Source organism: Pyxicephalus adspersus, chromosome 3 (genome assembly GCF_032062135.1).
Source record: "Pyxicephalus adspersus chromosome 3, UCB_Pads_2.0, whole genome shotgun sequence".
Classification (NCBI taxonomy): domain Eukaryota; kingdom Metazoa; phylum Chordata; class Amphibia; order Anura; family Pyxicephalidae; genus Pyxicephalus; species Pyxicephalus adspersus.
In genome coordinates this window covers 142,910,646-142,935,529 of record NC_092860.1, presented here as the reverse complement: position 1 = coordinate 142,935,529, position 24,884 = coordinate 142,910,646, and the positions used below count along the sequence as shown (strand labels likewise).

Here is a 24,884-nt window from a genome sequence, read left to right as displayed (position 1 = left end):
CCGTCCCCATCAAACCTCCGTCCTGCACACAAGGGAGCAGGAAAGCCCCATTTATATGTAGGAGTTGTCCGTATGTCGGATGTCCTTAACCCAGGGACTACCTGTACATGAAAATATGTATTAGATGTTATAGATGAACATGGTCATCCTAGAGCCTGAAGCTGGATTAAATGGAATTAAATTAAATGTGTGAATCTGCACAGATTTGGTAAATAAATACCACATTCTGTGAACGTTTCAATTTTGCCAAACATAGCTCAAATTGCAGCCATTGAAGTTGAATTGGTAGCAATCACAAGCAGTTGGCAATGTAAATATCATTTAGGAGTCCCTGGTAAAATTTACAGAAGACAGTTGTCCCATTGGTTGGTGGTTGTCAGGGATGGGAACTAATCTGGGAACCACCCGATAATATGAACATTACCCATGCTGTATATTTACATCCAGCTCCCAGCTGGAAATTATGAACAGCAGAAGTTGAAGCTGCGGCTTGAGTTTGTGGTGAAATCCAATTCGAACCTCATTCCTTTGTGTAATCTATAGGTAAAGAATTATTTCTGTAGACTATACCTAACTTTTTATCCTGAAATGACAAAACCACAAAATAGAGCCCATGTACATTTAATGGATACACAGGACAGATATGTCTGATATTGTAATATATTGAAAGCACAGTTTACAATAAAGAATTGAAAATAAAATTTTTTTAGGACCAGGGCAGAAGCGCTGTCTACGTATCTTAACTTTTTTCCTGTAACAAACATCTACCTGATTTTTTTTTTCAGCTGCTCGTCTATCTTAAAGTGCAATTGTAGTAAAGAGAAAGGGACTTTCATGAAGCTCATAATGTCTGCTAATGGTTGGCTTTGTAGTGAGTTGCCTGCTGGTGACTTTTTTGTGATTTCTGGATTATACATAACAAGCCAGTTTCAGCGTATTGTTTAAAGGGACCTTCGGAGGGTTATTAGGTGTTCAGGCATGATGTGAGGGGAAACATGGAGGCTCAGAGTTTAGCACGTTGACCTTTGCAGCGCTAGGTCCCAGGTTCAAATCTTGGCCAGGAGGCTATCTGCATGGAGTTTGCAAGTTCTTTGTGGGATCTCTTTGCGTGGGTTTCCACCAGGTATTCCGGTTCCCTTCCACATTCCAATAACATGCAGTTAGGTTAATTGGCCTCCTCCACAATTTACCTTAAACTGTGGCAATGACATTATGGTAAGAAGATTATATTGTGAGCCCTTTTAAGAGACAGCTAATGACTTGACTATGACACTGCGTAATATGTTGACGCTATATAAATACTGTGTAGTAATAAAAATAATAACTCATTGTAAAGTGACACATAAATCTATACACTAAACATAAATTGATGGAGAATAATATCCTAGGCACCCAATGCCCACCAAGGCTGGAAGCAGAGAAGCTGAAATAGACAATTTCACTCTGTATCGTTACATCTAGAACAGGTAACTGGATCAGTAGGAACAGACCATTACTCTTCCTGCTAGAAGTAACTATTGAGGTCTGTGGATCTAGAGTGGGTGAATTGTAAGTATGTATCATACTATTCCATCATCCAAAATGTGCCAAATGCTACAGTAAGGTCCCAGCTGGATTGCCCTGACAAGTTTGTCAGCTGTCTCAGACATTTTATTTCATGCTGCAACATGTCATTCGCTGTCAGCAACATAATGTGTGGGTGGTTGTAGTCCATCCTGAGCATTTCTGCTACCCTAGGAAGCCACCTGGGCTGAAACCCAACTCGGGCAATTAGACACGGTTTTTAGCAGTACATACTTGAGTACTGAACACAAAAACATGCACAGGGAGTAACACTGGTCCTATCTGCTGAACAGAAAATGGCCCTGAGGCCTCTGGGGCACAAAACACCTGCGGGGAGACACTTAGTTGGTTTACCAGTACGAAACCAGGTGACCCCCTTCCTCTCGGACCTGCCAAAGCCAACTAATTTCTAGGATGGAGTTCGCTCTCCAGGGCACCGTCTTTACAATTTATACAGGAACAGAATGTCAATTGACAAATGATTTGGCTAGGCTTTTTATGTTTGTTTTTTAATGGGTTAAGCAATCATAAAGAATCAAAACCACATTCAGTGTTCCTATTGATATTTTGATGAGATGTAATGACACATCGAATACCTGTAGAAGTTTGCAAAGATTGATTCAAATTGATCATAATTGCAATCAACTCTTGTGCTGACAATAGGGAAAAACTGATGATATGGAAAACATGTATCAAGTAGAAATCCTGCATGGTATTGACTGCTTTTGGAAATCATCACAAGTTGCTAAGGTCCGCAATATCACTTTTATGTGTCTGGGATTTTTTATTTGTTAGCCTTTTAAGTGATTTATATGTATGTATACATTTGTTTGTATGATACAAGCTGATGGAAGATGTCAGGGGACCTGCTTTTTCCTCCTTTGCCAGGAGTGTGTTCTCAACTCTCAGCTCTCACCATCGGAAATGTTCTGCAGAAACTTCCTGTAGTGATAAAAAATGTTTTTATAAAAGAAAGATCTTCATAAAAATGATTAAATTGTTTTATATTGACCAACACAAATGACAACTAAAAGTTCAAAAAACATAAACTGTTCATTTTATTGTTTGCCCTTGTAATATTTGTCATGTTATAACAACACAGTAATACTTGTAATGGTTTCAGACGTATTCATCTACTTCTTTTAAAACATTTTTAAAATGAATCCAGTAGACCTAACATGTGACATATGAAATATCTATTTCCAACACCCCCAGATAGGTATTTAAAGAGAAACTCCACATGGGTTAAAATGTATTTAGCATATATAACAGTTTGCGCCAATATGAAATATACTGTAAATGGGATTTTTGTTATATTTCTTATCCCTGTGCCCTTGCAGTTGGCCTTTTTCCTACAGTGCTGTTCAGAGATATAGGCCAATATACAGGCATCACCTACAATGTTCTGCAACTGCTTTCGGCAAACATTTGCCATGATCACTAAAACAAGAAGGTATGAACCAGGAAGAAATAACGATTACCAAAATACATACATGAGCTAAAGGGAATTGATTTTTCTTTAAACAAAACTGAAGTTTCTCTTTGAACCTACCAACACCTGGGTTTAGATGAAGACATTTAACATTAATGTAACTTGGCCGTGCGGCCTCATTAAGTGCCATTTTGAGCAAAAAGGCTTGAATCAGCAGATGGTAAAAGGAGTGACGGGTGCTAGGTTTCCAAAAATGGAAATAATGACCTAGATTTTCGCAGGAGACAATCTTTTCCATCAATCATAGTCACTAATATGATTTGCAAATGACCATATGAATGACCTTGAGAATTTCAGTCTTTTTAAATTCCATCTCAGTTTTGAAGAGGATGAGCAGAACAAATCATGTCCAAACTGTAACCGTGTTCACATAAGGACAGATCATTTTATCAGTCAGGTCATATAGGAGGCAATGACCAATTCATGGGGTGCAAGGTGGTGCGTCTGTACAATGGTGGAAGCCACAGACTGAAGCTTAGATAAAATACATGGTAGCCATTTTGTTTGTTCAGCTCTTTTATCTCTGCCTATTTTACGGAAAAACCTAATAGGGCAAAGCCAATGGAAAACCAGTTGGGGGTCATGGTGCAGCATTGTCATATGATTCTCTAAGATACTGATACTTGAGAATAAATTATCAGACATAGGATTGGATTGCTGTTCAAAAGAAAACCTGTACTGACTGTTGACCCCTGCTTCCTAAAAATACAATTTCTTTGGCCAGGAATGTTGGCTTGGGTGAATATGAAATGGGGTGCCCAAATGCATAGCAGCTCCCTGAACCCCCTACCATTCTGTTACTCGGGCACTGGAGAAGGCACAAGTGCCATTTCATAAACTCACTGATTCAAAATGGAAGAGTTTCAGCCAATAACAAGTTTACCAATCCCATCTGCAGTCATTGGTAAAGAATGATTTACCATCTTAACACTCAGGCAAATAATATTTTTATGTGAAATAGGCACCACTGAAATGTTTTTAGATTTATTTATTAAGGACACATAATACAGACCAGAAATGGTTTATAATATTCTAAAATTTCCCACTGGTTCGATTCCTCTGGTCTGCCATCTTAGTTCCTGGCCCCCTATGATGACACGCCACCAAATAATGTGTATGTACACCCAACTCTACATACTGTGCATGCATACCGGCCATGGCCACACTCATGTGTGAGGCACATTTTTTGGCTGAAATATAATGCACATGCTTGTCCAGAGTTACATAATGAATACACACACCATGCTTTAATCAGGAAATCATTTGCCTGAAACATTCAATGCTTTCAAACACTGCTATAAGCAGGGTCATTTCAACCTAGATGGGAAATAAGAAACTCTCCCCACCTACATTTACCCCCTTTGCCCCAAAACTGATGGAAAATCCACTTCTCAAAGCAGTCACTGAATTCCACTGCAATGAATTTGCATAGCCTGAGATATCATTAGTCCAGGCATGTCCAAAGTCCGGCCCGGGGGCCAATTGCGGCCCGGGTTGAGATTTCCATAAGGAAACCCCTACATCATTATAGCGGGCGTGTGCTGTGAGGGACCTGCATGGACAACGCCCACTCTGATTCCAAGAACGTGCTCTGCACGGATCCCGCACTGACACCAGACTCCATGCACAGGGAATCCCTCACGTCACCCTGGGGGGCGTGTGCTGTGCAGGACCCGTGCAAACCATGCCCACACTAACCCTGGTTAGTGGTCGGCCCCCACACAGTTTCACCTCACCAAATCTGGCCCTCTTTGCATAAAGTTTGCATAAAGTTTGGACACCCCTGCGTTAGTCTGTTGCAGGCAGGTGGAAGCATTTTTTCGTTCACCCTACAAGTGCAGACTGCAACAATGTAACTTTGTATCAAGTAACAAGACTGCAAAAAGAGGCTGATCATTGTCAGAAATGTGACAACACCAGGTCATGTCTGAGCCAGCATCTCAGCTCTGGAAGTAGATGAAGGACCTGGATGGCTTGTTCTCTCTGGAAGAGTAATAAATATTTGTTCTTTTACACAATGCCTAGACTTTTACAACATCTGATGCTAGGTCCACATTTATTCAGACACTTTTGTTGGACAAAAGATCTGAGTTCTGTAGATTTTTTATGCATTTGCAGTGAATTTCCCTTCTTTATTTGTTATGTACATATACAAAGGGCCTTCAGCTATTTTGAGCTTTATCTGTTTCACAGGAAGGTTGCAGCAACCTATAAGTTTAGGTTTTAGTATTTAAGTCCCAATAATAGCTGGATCACAAATCCAGAGACAGCTTGAAAGCAGCATGTGGCTTCCCCATTTGTTTGCAAATACATACAGAGATGTCTGCTTTCCTCATAATGGCAGAAGCAGGTTTAATCAAGGTCCTTTTTGCTGGCTAGTAGAGTTGTGTTTTGGAGAATTGGGCGCTTGTATCAGGATGCAATAAATATGATATTACGTGAATCAGTCTTACATAAGGCTTGGCTTTCTCAGAACAAAGAGTCCAACCAAATAAGTCAATGAATGGACACAAAGCTTCACTAAATCTTTGGCAGGACAGCAGAACATCAAACTAACTGTGCAATGAAGTGACATGAAGATATCCCAGCCTGACAGAGGAGGTACAGCGAAATAAAATAATAAGCACTGTTGGTCTTTTAGCGTCTCTGTGGTTAAGGTTCTCCATCCAGATGTGTTTGTGATGAGTCTCTGCCAGAAGCCGTCTTCAGGATTTACCATCCACCGCTGGCCGCAAGAAGAAGGAACCCTCCCAGATGTTACCGCATATCATTCCTAGGAAGAAAACAGATGGTTACATGGGATTCCAGGTGTATCAAACATGAACATCTTTCAAAAAAAAATCAGTCCTGCCAAAAGTAATATTTTAACCATAGGTGGAACCCAGGAGTCAGACTAATAATGGTATAGATCAGCCATTCTTGATGTTTTTAACATGGGAGAATCCTTGGAATTATTTGCAGGTCTTCATGGAACCCCTGCTATAGTTACTATATCCAGTATATTTACATGATGGCCATTGAGAAGAATGTCACCCTTACAGATAGCCAAAAAGGTCATGGGTGTCACTTGCCCTGAGAGTCGCAAACTTCTCAATGCTCAAGGAACCCTTAGCAATCCTTGGAGGAGCCCTCGAGTTCCATTGAACCCTGGTTGAGAAACACTGTTATCGATATTCCAACAGTCATTTGTCCCTGTTAATGTTCCAGACTTTGCTCACTTCTACCTGGGAATATTTGATATTTCTGCTCACCTTTCAATGTTTCAGAATCTGGTTATGCTATTTTAGCCTGGACATAATTTTAGGTGAAGATGACGGCACCAGCGTGGGAGGGAGAGGAGTTTATTTCTGCTTTAAAAAACTAGTAGGAAGTTTTACTCTAAGGCATCTTATAAAATAAAATGTTTGGATGGACTGACCCTTAAAAAAGCATTTGTGAGTTTCTCCTAAATCCGTAACATGCCATTCACTTAAAGTGGACCTATCATCACATGTTTTACTTTATATAAAAGGGTGAATAACCCTTTTATATAGGAGATAAATGTATTTTTTATTGTTTTAGCATTTTAAGGGAGACACCTCCCCTTTTCTCTACACCGATGCAGCGGGAAGCCTGCAGCTTCCTGGGATGTTGCGGCAGTGGGCTGCTCTTTCTGCCTATGCACAATCTAGGGCAGTGAGATCGGCATTTTATTTTTATATTTTCTGAAAGCTGTGTCATGAAGAAGAAAGAAGACAAAGAAAAAAGCAGCGTCCGGGGTTCAGTCTGCGCTGGGACGAAGAAGGAATACAGGAGAGTGAGTGGCCAACTCAACTAGGATCGTAGAGGGGTCAATGGTTTTCCGCCTGTAGGTGTTATTTTTTTTTTTTTGTGATAGTTCTGCTTTAGGTGTAGCCAATAGATTTCCCTGACCACCAGAGTCCATGTAAAACATAGCTGAACCCCGATAATAAGCATAGGGTCAGCTATCCTAGCCAGTGGCTAGGCTTGAAGATGGACTTGGCTGTAGTGCACTGGGTATTGTTCATTTTATAAAGCAATGGGATCCAAATTGGTTCTCTTATCAGACTAGTTCACCTTCAATTGTTGAATTATTTATCTACAGTTCGAGCGTGCAAAATCTGCTTAGTGGCCTGACCCAATCCCCCCACTTTTCCATTGCCATTCATGGCCCCCCTCTCACTTTTCCTGCTGTTGTAGGTAGAGCCCCTCAGTGTACTAAAAAAATGAATATAAGATCAAACAGGGAACCCTGCCAATGAAAGGTTAAAAGACAAACATTTTCATATGTTGCGGATAAAGCTCCACTTTTTAAAGAAGTGTACATTGGTGCCAAGATGATAAAATGTTTTCCAGGGAAACCGCTGCAGAAGTGATGCACTTAATCTAGGGACTCGGTTCTCTACAATCCCATCATGGCATATTTACTAAACTACAAGAGAAAATAATGATATCCTCTCCTTCAAAAGAAATAAAAAACAAAGTATGAAGCCTCATTTACAAGGGGTCTGGAATAAAAAAACACTCCCAATAAGGTTTAGACTTTCAGGTTCCAGCTGTCTGTTTCTGAAAGCCTGGAACTGATCGGTGGCTGCAAGCGGAAGAGACATTCTTTTATTTATAACTTCTGCATAAATGAGAACCAGTAAAACATAGTAATGGGTAAGAATTAATATTCTTTAGATAAAAGGGAGATTTGGTTGGGAAAATGGGACCTGCGTTCATAATCAAAGTAATATGGGTGGCCTGACTCTCTTAGTGATGATATCAATGTCACCAATTTTTTAAACTATATAAAAAAAAATTGTTTTTTAAAAATATTTAATAATTTATTTTTGCTACTGTGGTCATAAAAAATGAATAGGAAAACCACAGCCTCTTGGGATACATACATCACATGCTGGCTGCTGGCTGCACAGAAAAATTGGGTGCGTTCATTTCTGCTTTAGCTACTGAGCTCTGTAAATCTCACACTTCTTTCAACAGAAGTTGTAATGAGAACATGGAGCACAGGCTCTGTCTATTTATTGAAATAAACAACATAATCATTAATGTGCAGTGCTGCGTAATCTGTTGTGTTATATATACTGTTTATTATTATTAATAATATTCAGCATTTCATACTTACCTATCCTTAAAAACAGAAATATCAGCTACAGGTTGTCTTCACTCTAGGAGCCCTGGTTGAGAACCCATACATAAGAGGTTCACACTTTTACAGAAAATGATAAACCAGCCATATCACGTCATGTGGGAATAGCAAAAAATGATGTGAACCTCTTTTTCTATATTACGATGTTTCTTTTACAGAATGGATTACTACTTATTATTGTCTATACAAAGTCAGCCTTCTCACCTATCAGCTCCCTCCAGTGGTGGGGTAGGTAGATGCTGCCTTACTGTATGTTTCAGTGATGCCATTAGCACTCAGGTCTGAAGGTCTGAATCCAACCTATTTATCTGGCAATGGTGTTAGAATTCTAAACCTGATTTAAGTACTGATTTAATTTTCCTTTGCACCGCTTTATTGTTATGTATTTTATTTTTTATATATACCTGCCTAGAGTTCACTTTTAAAGACATATCATCTTGCAAATAGGGCACTAAATGTAAGAATGTGACATCAAAACTATCTTTGGAGTAAATGACAATAACACAGACAGAATGTGTACTTTATGAAAATTTACTCCAATTCCTCCATAAGGAGCGAGGTCCCGTCCCCCCCGCTGGTTCATGCAGCTGTCTAACATAACTCCATCTTTGATCCAGTGTCTTATAAATCCCTGTAGATTTGTTGGAAGTTCACTGCTTGTTTTTCCTTGAAAGGCACGAGGATTAAAAGCTTACTCTGTTATTTTTTTGGAGATCTCGGAAAAATGGATATTCTCTAGTGATGTGGTGCCGTGCGGATCTAAATATTTATGTGACATGGTAAAGAATGTATCACGCTGACATTTAACCGTTTAAACTGCCCTGCGATCCTCTTTCTGGAGGTTTGGGTCTCTCAGGAAGAGAAAAGATGGAATCTGAAAAACACCTTTACTCAGAATTATTAGGGAATAGAACTCAGGTACAGGGCACTTAATAATTACAGGACATGGGCTCTCTCTTAGCTTACTAAAGTCACTAATTGTGACTAAATGCACAACCCTGAAAAATAATTTATAATTCTGTTCTGCCCTGGTGACCAAATCACTGACCTCACCTAGAGTTACAGCCATACAGCTTGGTCAAGGACCTCCTGATAGCACAGACAGCCAGTCAACTTGTATTATATTAGGAGGTCATCCTTAGATTGTGAGTCCGTTCAATGGACAGAAAGTGATATGACTATGGACTTGTTGGTGCTTTATAAATACAGGATAATGAAATGTATGATAATCAATGACAGACTCTCACTGCAGGGTTCTTTTAAATGCGCTTTGAATAATATGAAGCAGCTTATTATGCCAAAGTAAATTAACTATTTATATTGTTTTTTTTGTAGTAACCTCACAGTCATCCAGAGCTAATGTGATCAGCCTTGGGTGACTGTGAGGTTACTACAATATAAATAGTTACCTTACTTTGGCTACCTTACTGGGTAGCTGAAAAACTTTGCAGACTATAAATTTCCTTTACCAATCACCCACTAGAGGGCAGTACAGTACAGATTGTATTCGCACACTCCAAATAATAATACTTATGAGTTTTATTATTATTATTATTATTATAGGGGAATGAGTGAATAGCACTGTGACACATTCAATTATGGGATCAGAATTTATAGAAAACACTAGAACAAATCCAAATCACACCATCCTATATCTGGAACACCCAGAATAGTGCTATCTCATCTCCTAGATTGTAAGCTCTTCAGGGCAGGGTCCTCTCCTCCTAGTGTGTTTTTATTGTACAGTGCTGCGTAATATGTTGGCACTATATAAATCCTGTTTATTAATAATTAACAATAATCTAACAACAAAAATTATGAAAATATGCAGAGAAAGAATTCAAATTCAGTCACTTTAAGAGCAGTAACAAAAATCTGAAATGTAAAACTCCATAAATATACAGGGTCATTAAGAACCCTTTAACGAAAAGCTGCCTTGAGAACCCTAGGGGCAAAAAGAAGGTCAATATGTGCTGCTGGGGAAAGGGAAGAACATGCAGATACCAGCAACATAGGGCTTATTTTTACTTCCACCCTCTCTTATATCCACGGGCCATATTTGCCTAAAAGCAAGGCATAGGTTAGATGGGGTTCCCCTTTTAGAAGCCACCTTGTACTTCCATTTGAAGCACTCACAGCAATCGAGGAAAGCACCCACTGCTGGACTATTGTGTTTCCCGCCTGGTATCAGCCAACACAACCTAAGCAGCCCCACAACCTGCTCATCTCTAGGAGGGGATTCCCCGGGTGCTCTACCTGGCTCATCTTCCTTCCTCCTGAGTGGATTCTAAACAACTACTGCCTGCAACATTTAGGTACACTTACTACTATTTCCTGGTACCCCCTTTCTCAAATCAATCTACCTGTTCACATCCCGACATCCTTGGACACATCCTATATTGCAGTGGTCACCAACCTTTTGGTTGTCACGGATCACTAATTTCAAAGACTCCGGACCACGCATGTGTGTGTCACTCAAAGGGGAAGAAACTTCCCACCAGAGTGACATCATGATGTCAGAACCGACCCACTCCCTCTTCGCGTGGTCCTTCTCCTAACCCTGCTGGGGGGCGCAGTGGCCAGAGCTGCAGACCCCCAAAGTTTTCCTTGGACCACCGGTTGGTGACCGGTGCTATAATGTGTCATCCCCTAAAGAAGCCTCATGGCGAAACGTGTCAGGAACTGAGACCCAACTACCCTTGTGCCATCTGATGAACTGTCATGTTAACTTGCTTTATGTAACAGGTGAACTTGCTAGCTTTTGTTCTTAAATAAATGTTATTTTTCTCCTTTCTAGTTTCATCCTTCCCACATACAGAAGGGATTGAATCTAGTGTTACCTTTCTTTATAAAACATAGCAAAGTAAAGGTGAAAGAGTGTTACATTGCAAGCCAATATGTCATAAAGCAACACTCATTTTATAGACCAGAACATATATACTCCACATTATTCTTCTTGGTGTCTTGAAGGTGTCCCTGTTAATTATTTTTAAATGTTGGCAATGACAGATAAGGTGGAGGTGTGTCTCATTACTAATATGAAAACTGAATTTTGTACACAGCACAGGTGGCCGGTTCTCAGGACAAGAAGCTGATGGGTGCTTAGTGTTACCTGGTGGTTATTTAAAAATGTTTATTCGTAGGTTTGTTTTACATTATTATTAATAAACAGGATTTATATAGCGCCAACATATTACGCAGCGCTGTATATAAAATAGGCATTCTGTTTTTTATTTTGAAGACATAAAATGAACATAGCCTTTAAAGAACAAAACCAGGGGCCCAATTCTTCCTTCAATGCAGATTTCACATTTTTAGGAGTCTTGCTTGTGTCTGCATCATACGTGTTCCGTGTCTACCATCCATGCTCACACCCCAGCTGCTCTCTGCATGAAGCAGCAAAGTCAGCTTCCTGTATGATCTACAGAACAATGAAAATTCCTCTGAAAGCCATGTGAAGGGAAATGAATGAGCTCTCCCTTAAAAACATGATACTGATACAAAAAGTGTACCAGACACAACCGATGAGCGAGGAATCTGCACACGCCACAACTTTGGGGTGTGTGCTGTCAACAGTATGTAGTCTAGGAAGAAATATGTATGTGGAATATATAAATACAGAACGGAAAGATTTGGAGTTCCAACAAAGATCTACATTTCAAGAGTGTTATTGCTGTTTTTTCCCCTGAGATGAACTCATATGATCATCCTCAGAGACAAAAACCTGTATGAGGCTATACAATATTAATGGTATAAACAAGCACAGGTCATACATGTTCATACAATCTGGAATGGTCTTCCTCATCCTATTCACCTTGCTCCTACTTTCTGCTCATTTAAAAGAGCACTCAAAACCCAACTTTTTAAACTTGCCTACCCGCCTTCTTCTTTCTCCTAATTATTCACTACTTCCCACCATTCCATATTCCCTTCCTATTGTGTGATACTTACTCCTCCTCCTAGATTGTAAGCTCCTCGGGGCAGGGTCCTCTCCCTCTATGTCACTGATTGTATCTGTCTGTCATTTGCAACCCCTATTTAATGTACAGCGCTGCGTAATATGTTGGCGCTATATAGATCCTGTTTAGTATTATTAATAATAATAATAATAATAATATTAATAATAATAATAAATACCTATTTAATGTACAGTGCTGTGTAATATGTTAGCGCTATATAAATCCTGTTTAAGAATAATAATAATAAATACAATCTGCAGGCAGACAGTCCGTATCAGGAGAATTAAAGAGATTGACCGATTCAGAGATTGATCTAAGACTTGTTTGACAGAGGGGTCATAGCCTGCCTAGAGACTGTTTGATGATAGATTGTGAGCTCCTTTGAGGGACAGTTAGTGACACGACTACGGACTTTGTACAGCGCTGTGTAATATGATGGCGCTATATAAATACTGTGTAATAATAATATTAATATTATTATTATCCTAAATCCTGAGGAGTTCCAGGGATCCCAGAAAGACTCTGATATGCAAATCCCGACTTGGAGAAGTAGAGTCAACGCGTGCCCCACCCCTGTCCAGCCTTCCTTAAGCTATGTACACACTTCCAATAATTATCGTTGAAAACGAACGAAGAACAACCGATTGGCCAAAAATCGTTGTAAAAAAAAAATGACCAACGACACCAACGAACGAGGATTGTCGTTGGAAATGAACAACCGGCACGGCTGATCTGATTCACTGACAGTCAGTGATCGTGCATGTTTCTGCAATACACTTTACATGTCACTCCCTGCATTGTTCAAACAATGGTATCTAGCATGTGTACACTATTGGTTGAATATATTTGAACGATTGTATTGTTACAGCATGTACAGAATTGTGCACACTACGATCGTTTAAGTATAATCGTGCACAATCGTTGATCGATCGTAATCGTTTGTTTTCTAACGTTAACTTTAGCTTAACTTTGCCATGTGTTTCTGAATCTTGCCACTTTTATTCACCAATACTGAGGCAGCAAAGGTGTGAAGGAGCAGGTTAGCCCTTTTGCATATCAAAAAGCTCTGGGTCTCAGTGGTTAATGGATTTTTTTTTTTTTGGTGCCTCTGAAACAGCTGCTCTTACTGTTGTATCCTGAGTGATGATGAGGCTCTGAAAGTGTGTTTTTGGAACAGATGGCCAGGAGAGAGCTGGGGAGCCTGCCAGCAAAATGCTGGGGAATGTGCCAAATCCTGCAGTGACTGAGTGCTTTGGGTTCCAGCTCGCGTGCCTTTCCCCTGCCCTCTGCCCTAAGTGGCGCCAGTAGGACTTCCCAACTAGCACTCTGAACATCTGGAGTCTGGGACTGCCAGAGACACACAAAAAAAAAAAGTAGGCTTCAGCCTAACAGCGAGAGAACATAAGGAGGAGGAAAAAGTAGGAATGGGAACCTTGCAAGCTTATTTAACAGCTGTGGTCAAACGCTGAATACATAGACACCCGCTGTTACAGGATCTGAGGTTAGCGTTGCGGCGACAGATCACACATTGGGATAAATATACACATTTTTGGGAGTGTGGGTCATTATTTATATACAGCGATAAAGATTTAGGAAGGTCGTAAGCTTGCTAGCCGGGCTGTCCGTTCTGGGGCGATCTGGAAGCTGAAATTAAAAAGGCGCAAGATGCATACGCTAATCTCTGTGAAGGGTGCAAGAGAATTCACCGAAGTCAAATGTCCTATGGCTGCAGCAGCATAACTAATAAGCGCTAGGTCCTAGGTTCAAATCCCAGCCAGGACACTATCTGCATGGAGTTTGTAGGTTCTCCCTGTGTCTGCGTGGGTTTCCTCCCAAAAACATGCAGTTAGGTTAATTGGCTTCCCCCTAAATTGACCTTAGACTACATTAATGACATATGACTATGGTAGGGACATTAGATTGTGAGCTCCATTGAGGGGCAGTTAGTGACACGTCTATGGACTTAGTACAGCACTGCGTAATATGATGGTGCTATATAAATACTGTGTAATAATAATAATACATACAAGGTACACTAACTATCCCTCAAAGGGGCTCACTATCTAATGTGCCTAGCAGGAGAGAACCCTGTTCTGAAGAGTTTACAATCTAGAATATCATTTATTATAGATTATCTAATGTCCCTAACATGGTCTAATGTCATTTATACAGTCTAAGGTCATTTTTTTTGGGGGGGGGAGGGAATTAACCTCACTGCATGTTTTTGGGATGTGGGAGAAAACCAGAGTACCCGCAGACACAGGGAGAACCCACAAACTCCATGCAGATAGATCTGGCCTTTGCAGCGCTGGGTCCCAGGTTCGAATCTTAGCCAGGGCGCTATCTGCATGGAGTTTGTAGGTTCTCCCTGTGTCTGCAGGTACTCTGGTTTTCTCCCACATTTCAAAAACATGCAGTGAGGTTAATTGCCGCCCCCAAAAAAAACATGATCTTAAACTTTATAAATGACATTAGACCATGTTAGGGACATTAGATTGTGCTAACCACTGAGCCACCGTGCTGCCAATAATCTATAATAATCTATAATAAATGATAATCTAGATTGTAAACTCTTCAGGACAGGGTCCTCTGTGTCACTGTCTGTATCTGTCATTTGCAACCCTAACGCTACATAATATGTTGGCGCTTTATAAATCCTGTTTAATAATAAAAAATAATAATAATAATCAATAAATCAATCACAATAATCAATGTGTATCGTAATCTAATGACATATTTATTATTTGGTATTCTTTACTCACTACACAGCAGCAGCACAACATCATGGCCAGGTGAAAGGTTATCTCCAATATCAGGACGGTAATCCTATGGAATGTATAGATTCTAAATCCAAAACTGAATAAACAACGATATAGTGTTCTCATCAGGTGCCCTGAGGAAGCCTAATGGTGAAACGCGTTGGGCTCGAGACGATTTGTGTCGTTTATAATCATACCTAGCTGCCTCTGTATAGTGATCAGGCAAAATCTCCCAGTGAACTCTAACTGGAAGACCCTTATTCATATTATTTGTAACCTGTTGCTCTGACTTTTGTCTTCTTATCCACGATTGTGGGTTATTTATATCATTGTATGAAATCTTATTATATGTTTCTATTTTTGCCATCAAACCCCAGCTATGTTAAAAATTACATTATATGCCTTATTTGAGATTTTACAAATCCTTTACAGCACTGTACATAGCCCCAATATATTCAGATACCTAGCTAGAAATAACATGGTCCCAGAAGCAATACAATACAAGACTCACCCCTCCAACTAGCACCCCCACATTAAAAAAACAACCATAACTCCGTATCTGCACTAAAAGGAGCCTTGCATATGTTTTTTAGCACATTCAATACAAACGTCCAAAGATGTCTGTGAAAGGAAATGTCTCAACCGTGATGGTACGGCAGGAATTCTTTGTAGAGGAGACGTCATCTTGCACAATACAATGAGGAAGCAGCAATTTGGCTGTAGCTGCTGCTGGCTCGCTCTATGCAGACCTCCAGGTGTAACGATATCCCAGCGATATGGGTCAGTATAGCAAAGATCGCAGATGATATCAGCCAATCAGAATTAAACTTTACTGACCAGCTGGTCTTATGGTATATCCATAAAACGATGGCAAGGTGGGCTAATAGGTGCCAAAATGACTCTGGAGGTGTTTTTGGTTCCTTGGGACCTCACCAATCTGTCTATAATTATTAATATACAGCACCGACATATTACGCAGTGCTGTACAAAGCCTATTGTCATGTTACTAGCTGTCCCTATAAGGGGCTCACAATCTAATGTCCCTACCATAGTCAAATGTCTTTAACATAGTCCAAGATCAATTTGGGGGGAAGCCAATTAACCTAGCTGTATGTTTGTGGAATGTGGGAGGAAACCAATGCAAACACCGGAAGAACCTGCAAACTCCATGCAGATAGTGTCCTGGCCGGTATTCCAACCTGGGACCTAGCGCTGCAAAGGCCAGAGTGCTTGCTAACCCCTGAGCCAATATCTTGTCTTGTGGCTGCCCACACCCCACTCCATAGAAGATAATCTTTCTGTGCACTGATGATGGCTAACAAGCCAGAAACATTTGTATGCCATTTGGAATCAATAGCTGTATAACAAAAGGGCGTAGCTGCACTGTGAACCAAATGCACAGTTGGCCATCGAGGCGTAGGAATGATCTGCATTACACCTTCTGGCCAGATTCACCAAATTCTTCCCTTGCTTATGGACGGGACTGTAACCTCCTGTCACATGATTCTGCACTATGCAACCTACCTAATTTAGTCTGGTCTGTGCAGGCATCAATATAGCCTGGGAACATAGAATATGGAGTAGCACCAATTAAAGAAATATTGTCACCCCATGTGCATGCAGTGACTAATGGTATTGCCTGTTGGGCACATGCAAAGTGAGGAAGAATCATTAGTGAATAGTGGTCCATGGTCCATGGTAGATAGAATTGAAAAGAAAATGCACAAGTATGTGTCAATTCAGGCCCACACTTCCTGTGCCAGTGTCACAAACACAGGAAGTGATAGTATATCTATAATGAGGGCAATGCATATACATAGCAAAGTGGGAAAAGGTTAACATTGGTCAGCTTCCTGGCTCAGTGACAACCTCTCCTTTTTATCCCTGTTGTCACTGGAGCAGGAAGCCAAGGGGAGAGATGTTATTATTATTACTAAAGCCATCTGAATGGTGAGACCCTTTTGTACTGGCTTTGTCCCTACTTTCAATTGCTTATGTTCAATGAGCATTATGGGAACATTTTTAAAGATAGCTAAATATGCATATGATATATATGTAAACTGCATAGGATTTATGATCCCTTTCAGCCAGTCTTGTGACCTGAACATCTCTGCCAAACAGCACAGCCAGGTCCTGACCTCCCTGTGACCTCCTACACTGCATCCGTGCAAGCCTGGTCTAAGACACACCCCCACCTAGGATTGGACAGTAAGGAAGCAGCAGCACTCTGATAAAGTCATCACTCTGCTTCTTCAACCTATCAGGGAGCTTACATTGGACGATACTGTGCAGTCTATTGGAGAATACCTGGTTTATGCTTGATTCTTACTGGAGGCTTACTTGTGCTTCTGATATAAATAATAGGAAGCAATAGCCCAAATATTGTCAGCAGTATTGCGTCCACAAGGCTGCGCCACATCACCTGACGCAGCCCTAATTTAGGGGCATCACCATTACCAGCATTACCACCTGTGTGACAGTAACCAGGTTTTACTACAAAATGTGTTGGACTGATACTATTGACATCATGCTTTAGGCCTTTTTTTGCTCCAAAATTCTTCTTTACCTCCATTGTTTTTTACTTGGGTTCATTTTAGTCTGGTTCTCCTTTACCATCACCAGTAAGGCTACATTCACATCAGAGGGGTTCCAATGGGACTCTCAGTGGTTGGTGCTCAGCCACCCGCACCACATTTAGTGCATATTTTATAGAACATTTAGCACTGAACCGCTCAGTGTCGCCTCTATTTATTCTTTATGGGCTGCCACAGGTGTAGTGCCACCCCTGAGGAAGCAGAGGGAAGAGGACGGGGTAACTGCACCCTGAACATAACTTAAGTGTGGAGAATATAGACAATCCAGGCTAATCCTTATTGAATCCAGGCGAATACTGACTGAATCCTGGCCAACAGGGTTGAATTTGGACAATATGGCTAAATCTCGGCCAATATGGGCTGAATCTAGGCCAAGACAGGCTAAATCCAGGCCAATATGGGCTGAATCCAGACCAATACAAATGGTATCTAAGCCAATATGGGGTGAATCTAGGCTAATGCAGGGTAAATCCAGGCCAATATGGGCTAAATGCAGTCCAATACAGGCTAAATCCAGGCCAATACAGGCTGAATCTAGGCTAATATGGGCTGAGTCCAGGCCAATACAGGCTGAATCTAGGCCAAGACAGGCTGAATCTAGGCTAATATGGGCTGAGTCCAGGCCAATACAGGCTGAATCTAGGCCAAGACAGGCTAAATCCAGGCCAATATGGGCTGAATCCAGGCTAATACAGGTTAAATCCAGGCCAATACGGGATAAATGCAGGCCAATACAGGCCAATACTGAGTCCAGGCCAATAAGGGCTGAGTCTAGGCCAATACAGGCTTTTTCCAAGCCAATGTAAGTTGAATTCAATCCAATAGGAGTTATATTCGGGTTTTAAAATAAAGTTTTAAAATAAATTGTGAGTCTTTTCTTACAAAGCACAAGGCTGACTTGCTACAAAAAGTAAACAAAAACAGTTGACAATAAACGTTCCCCGGAGTCCCGCCGTACTCACTGATAGCAGTTCAGCCATCCTGTTAATGGCAGTGACAACAGATCCCAGAATCCTCGGGGAGGTTCAGTTGGAGTTTACCAACCACCTTTTGTCATAATCCTCGGAGCACAAACATCAATCACTCACTTCTTACTCCAGCCTGTTATTTTTCCGAGAGGAAGGCTGGCCAAGCAGTCGGCTTCCTTTTTAACACGGTTTGATGGTGATTTCATATAATTGGTCCGGCGTTCAGTAACCTGAAGGAATGTGATGCAGTAATTAGGCTGAGCGCTGTTTCCTTCAGATACCCGGCCTTGGCTGCGCGTCCGAAGATAAACCTGCAATTAAAGGCAGCTTGTGGGAACGACGCTCCAAGACAACCGCCGCAGAGATGTCCAAAAAGGCCGCAGAGCGTCTCCGTGTGATTCATGGGGTTTCCACAGGACGGACGAGGAAAACATCTGCTGTGACTAAACTGGCCTTACATGTGGATGGAAATTGGCTCAGCTTGAGTTTTAAAGTGTAGCTCTAACTTTACACCACAGATATATCACATGTATAGCCTACAATATATCCAGCTTTGTCCATTGCATTATATTATTAATAACCTGTAGCGCTGTACAATAAATAGGGGTTGCAATTGACATAACAGATATAAACAATAACGCAGGGGGAGGAGAGAACCCTGCCCAAAAGAGCTTACAATCTAAGAGGTGGGGGAAAGTAGCACACAAAAGAAGGGGGATAAAATCTGATTGAAGGTTCCATGCTTTGGCCATTACAATGGGTTTCCATTGTTTTTTTACTATTTTATATAATGGGGACTCACAAAGGTTGGTGGGGACACCTGAAACTCTCAGGTGAACCCGAGCAGAGTCAGGAATGATGGAAGGGGTATTTGACTGTTGCATTACTTAAGACACAGCCTGACCTAGCCCACCATGTCCCAATTATAACGACAAAAATGAAGTATTGGCTTTTTTCAATATACAGTTTAAGCATGTACACAGCTAACCCTAACTACAGTAACTTTTCATCAACCAATCAGAATTCTCTGCTGAAGTCACACCTATAGTATCAGTCTTAGCATTTTACTTTGTAAAAGTGTTGCTAAGAGAAAGTTTGGCTGTCTATGAGCAGACGGGGTTATGGGAACACTTTTGCTAGCAGTTGTAAAGTGCTTCAAAGTGTTCTGGAGGACAGCAGATGATCCTTGGCAGCAGGAGAACCATTTATTAGAAGGTTCAGCAAATGCTCTTGAACGCATGTGTCTAGTCCCACCCACAGGAGTGGTTGACTACTGGTTTAAACTTAACCTTAAAATATAGAAAAGTAAATCAGATCCATACTGATACATATTTGGTTGGTTCTTTTTTTCTGGAAGAAGAGCTGATTGGTTAGAGGAATACCATTTATATATACCTTCCTTATTTATTATGCCATTTATCTTACCTTCCTCTTCTTTGACCTTCCCTCTGACTGTAATGTCCTAGTGCATTGCTCTACACATTCAGAAAAACTCAGGTTACTGTGATCAGCGCTGTAGTCCAGGTCTGCCAGTCTTGCCAGGGACAGGATATAGTTACACGCTATCCTCAGGATGGCTAACTTAGACAGTTTCTGTCCATAGGAGTAACAAGGCACCTACGAAGAAAGAAGAGGATATATTACGACAATAAAACATAAGTTATACCAGTGTTATTATTATTATTAATAAACAGGAATTATTATAGCACCAACATATTATGTAGTGCTGTACATCTAAATATGGGTTGCAAATGACAGACAGATACAGGTAGTAACACAGGAAGAAGAGAGGACCCTGCCCCGAAGAGCTTACAATCTAGGGGATATTAAACATACGTATGTATGCTGATTTCACCAGTGATCTGTACACATTGGGCATGATTTATTAAAGCTCTCCATGACTGGTGAAGATAGACTATCATGGGAGAACCTGGGTTATACAGCAAACTTGGAATGGGTTTGCTGGATCGCCTAGGTTCCCCTCTAATAGTCTATTGTCTTTAATAGAGAGCTTTAATAAATCAGGCCAGTGCTAGAAACAACAAAACCTAATTATCATTGCCTGTTGTGCAAGGTGCTGCTTACTGAAGCCTTCTGGTTTATGCTTCAGTATCCTCACCTATGGGTGCCAGGGAACCTTGTCTCAGCACTGCTCTAGGGACGTATCATGACCGGTACACTTTAATAATCAAAAGTAAAGTTACCATAAAATAGCTCTCCCAGTCATTGGACTTGCTGACACCCTGAAGTGTTTGGCCACACCAGGATGTCCCTGCTGTCACCAGCTGCCTATAGAGCAGAGGTGTCAAACTCTGGCAAATCTGGCCCTCAAGGTGCTTTTTTTGGGCACCCCCAAAGAATTCCAAAAATGAACTACATCTGGCCCGCCCGTGTTACCACTTCTCATCATCATCTTCAATACATGCAATACATGACATTATTTCTGTACACCCATCATGTGACACAAAGCCTAGGCAATGATCACATGGTGCATGACTACCAGGGGCATTGTGTTTGTTTCAATCCATTAGAGACTTCATAGTGCAATATTTAGTGTCAGACAAACTTGTGATGTAACCGGATGAACAGCCTGCATAGATGGATAGAAATTAGTTTTTTCAACCCTGAAGTGTGTGTAGAGGGGTTTGTTTTTGTTAGTTATGGATGAAGTAGTAAACTTCCTCAATTTTTTCAAAAAATTTCAAGTTTGGCCTCTGACAGGGTCTAAGTTTTTAATTTCGGCCCACTGTGTATTTGAGATTGTCACCCCTGCTATAGAGGAAAGCCTTGATAGACCTGTAGCTTGCTCCCCATCTGCTCCATATATCACACACACTCATGTCAGCTGTGAGACACTTCCTAAGTCATTCTTATCCGTCCAGGACCAAAATCTGGGACACGAGCGGCCCGCTTTCAACACGTCGCCTGATCTATTGCTTCCGTCCCTTCAGAGCCTGATGGAATTACCCTCACTTTGCAGAAAATAAGATAATGCTTGCACATTTCTTGGAAGGGAATGGATCAATCATATTAGCAGCCGATCTCCAGGGAAGAGGCTGCTGGAATTAAGATCTCCATTGTCAAGTGAGAGAGGAAATAGCAACAGGCCGGCTTCTTCCAGCAAATAATTATGTACACAGGAGAAGGCCATGTGTGTTGGGGAGTTTTATCATGCTGCCATGCTGCATGATTTGTGGCCAACCCAGTTATACAATTTTTAGATATTCTGGAAACTGATTTTTTCAAGACATTGACTGTGCTGGCCCAGGGATTCCCAACTCCGCCCATCTCTTAGACTCCACCCATCCACAAACATTTTACAGATGGATGTCCCACTCATATATGAGTCTAATCATATTGAATATTTTCAATCCCGTCTTCCCCAATAATTCTACTGTGTTCATTTAAGCCTGATCAAGCTTATTTAAATTCCAGAGACTGAAAGGCTCATTAAGTTAAAGCTCCATTGACAACCTAATATTCTCCTAACAAACTAATAAGTATAGTTGTATAAGTATCTGCTCGCCCCCCAAATTGTATTAAAAAAATGACCTTGACCCCCTATGTAGGATGTCCGGATACAAAGATCTGCCCATGGCGGCCTAGCGCCCCTCTAATCCACACTGGGAGTTGTAAACAATAGTGATGCCATTTCCTGAGGGTTGCTAGGCCACAGTGTGCACATCTCTATATCATAACATCCTAGGTGGGGGGTCCAGTTTGGATTTTTAATGCACTTTGGGGGGGCAAACATAAAAATATATTTATATATTTAAAGAGAAACTAAACCCAAAACGGCAAAAAAAAAAAAAAAATTACCTTCAATCCTGCAGGGCAGTCTGATCGCCCTGGGGGTGTCCTGCGTCGTCACGGCATTTGTCCCGGAGCGAACGCTCTGGCCGCCATCTTCCCCTCTTCTTCCTGGTTCTTCACCCTACGCCACCCGACCCAGGTGCGAGATCGGGTGACAATGGAAAAAAAATTTCTGATCTGGCTGCGCATGCGTGAGATCGGCAAATTTGTTTTGCGCAAAAACGCTCCTTCTGCGCATGCCTGAGATGCTCATAGATGACGTAGGTATCCCGGGATGCTTTGCGCTCCCATTCATTCTCGACCGCCTAGGCGATCGAAAATTAGGGGCGGTGCTTCACCCTTTTTTTTAAAAGAAGGGTGTTGCACCCAAAATAAAAACAAACACAGATTTTCTCTACATAAAAGGGTTGTCCACCCTTTTATGTAAAGTGAAAATTGTGAGTTTAGGTACGCTTTAAGTAAGGCTATGCTTTACTATTCAACAAGTTTGATGACTAACAATGCAGATAACACTTTAGCATTGTTTTTACCTCCATAACAGTTTATTTTTGACCTCATTCGCTTTAAAAAGTAACTCTAAAGTCGTATGCAATAGGTAACTCAGACTAAGACATTTTCCATTTAGTGTTTACAGAACATGGCCTGTCCCCATTTCAAAGATTTCCCCTCACTTCCTGCATAGTCACCAAAACAGGAAGTGAAGCAACGTTTCACGGGGACACAATATACGTCTATGTTAAAAAAGAAAATGGATGGTATCGCGATTTGGGAGGCCCCAACCAATCAGGAGTATGTAAGGTCATTTGGACAGTTTGTAAGCTTTCTATGTGAAGGTGGAATGTCCCTTTAAGCTGCATTGTATTGGTTATACTAGCGTCTCGCATTACGCCACGCTGGATGTAATTAGCCCCATTCCAGCTTGTAATCATCCAATGACCTAACTCACCAATGGACAGAAAACACATTTCCAAGCCAACATCAACACATCTCCGTATTGTTCTTCTTTGTATTAAATAAAACTCCATTTCCATGTAATAGTTTAATGAGCTTCTATTTGGCACTATAACAATGTTCAGCTCTCCCGTTATTCCATCCACAATTCACTGCCATTACTTTCAATGCACTTTTTGTATTTCTTAAATACTGCAGCCATTACATTTTTTTCAGTCTCATTTACAGAGGGAAAAGCGGCATCGCTTTACAGAAATGAAGGCTGCAAACATGTATTTGGCGATGAGATTTGGCTCAGAGTAGTTGGTAAGCAGAAATAAGAATCCTATGGCACATTACATCAATTGGTTTTACTTTAATATATCTCATTCTACAAATCATGTGATTGGCTAAATGCCTTTTGAAAGTCACAAAGAGGTCACATGACCAGCATCCCCTGCATCAGGCTCATTTGCTATTTGCTGATTGGCTTGCATAAAGCAGTCCTATACTACAGACCCCTCTACTTGTGCAAGGGAAACCAGAACAGAAACAGCTAAGGAACTGCAATGAGGATAGTAGAATTGATGAAGTGTATAGATGATGCATAGGGGAGTGTTTGTCCAAAAATGCAGAAACCAATTGCAGGCACAAACATTGTGCAGGTAAGTAGACTAAATGGGCACAGTCTTCCTGTTGATTGGCTGCCATTTCCATTCTGCAATCCTTTGTATGGAGCTGTCTACCCTGTTAGCCATAGATCCTTATGGGTGCAGTTATTTTCTCAAGCTGGGGTAAGTATCCAAATAAAACAGAATGTTAGCTCTTCTGGGTCCTCTCCACCTCCTCCGTCCTTGTTTGTATCTGTCTATCACTTGCAACCCCTGTTTAATGTACAGCGCTGCATATTATGTTGGTGCTTTATAAATACAGTTTAATATTACTTAAGAGTGGAAAAAATATCCCCAAACATAAGCTACAACCTGAGTAGGAAAGCCTATTCTCTGCGGAAGCCTTGCTTTCCTTCCAGAAGCAGTAGTCTCTCTGCAGAGGCCCATCACGCCCACTACATAGTTAGGCTATGCACACATGTAGGATTTTTGTCTAAAGTTTTCAGAGACAGACGGTGACACACAGCATTGTTCTGTTCTATATAGAGGGAGGATAGAAGAGGGGATGAGCAAGTGGCACCCTGTTGCGCTCGCCTTCATAGACATGCACAGTGGTCATTCCCGATCGTTGTTCATTGTTCTGCCCTGGCTGATTGAGGAAAGACGTTTGTCAACCGCTGTATACTTGTCAGATTCTAACCTGAGATAAGTAAATCCATTGGAAGAATATCTGACATGTGTACGCAGCTTTAGACTTATAGCTCTGAAATCAGAAAAGCGCATTGGAAGATGATTGGAGAGTCCTTACTCGACAGGAGGTGCTGCATCTCTGCAGTGAGATTACTGCTCCCCATAGAGGGTAAGGGTCCTATTCTGTAGCTAGCTGGCAGAGCCCAGGCTTTTCTGCTCAAGCTGTGGTTGTTTATGTAGGAAAGCAAACTGTAAGGTATTTTAATATGAAATGTATGAGGCTGATTTAGGCTTCCTTCAGACTTTTAAGATCTCTGTGCTCATTGCCTGTCAGTGGCATTGTTCCCAGAAAT

The 24,884-nt window shown here is 41.1% G+C and overlaps 1 protein-coding gene across 1 annotated transcript in view; it reads right to left on the bottom strand.

Moving 5' to 3' along the window:
- Positions 1–2,591: 2,591 nt before the first annotated feature.
- The window catches only part of ATOH8 (atonal bHLH transcription factor 8), a 36,991-nt gene continuing 14,698 nt past the window's right edge, over positions 2,592–24,884 (bottom strand). Inside the window, exons 2-3 of the mRNA XM_072406591.1 lie at positions 19,913–20,104; positions 2,592–5,828 (exon numbers count right to left, since the gene is read on the bottom strand). Of these exons, the coding sequence (XP_072262692.1) occupies positions 5,823–5,828; positions 19,913–20,104 (198 nt within the window). The 3' untranslated portion in view covers positions 2,592–5,822. The remainder of the gene's footprint in view (positions 5,829–19,912; positions 20,105–24,884) is intronic.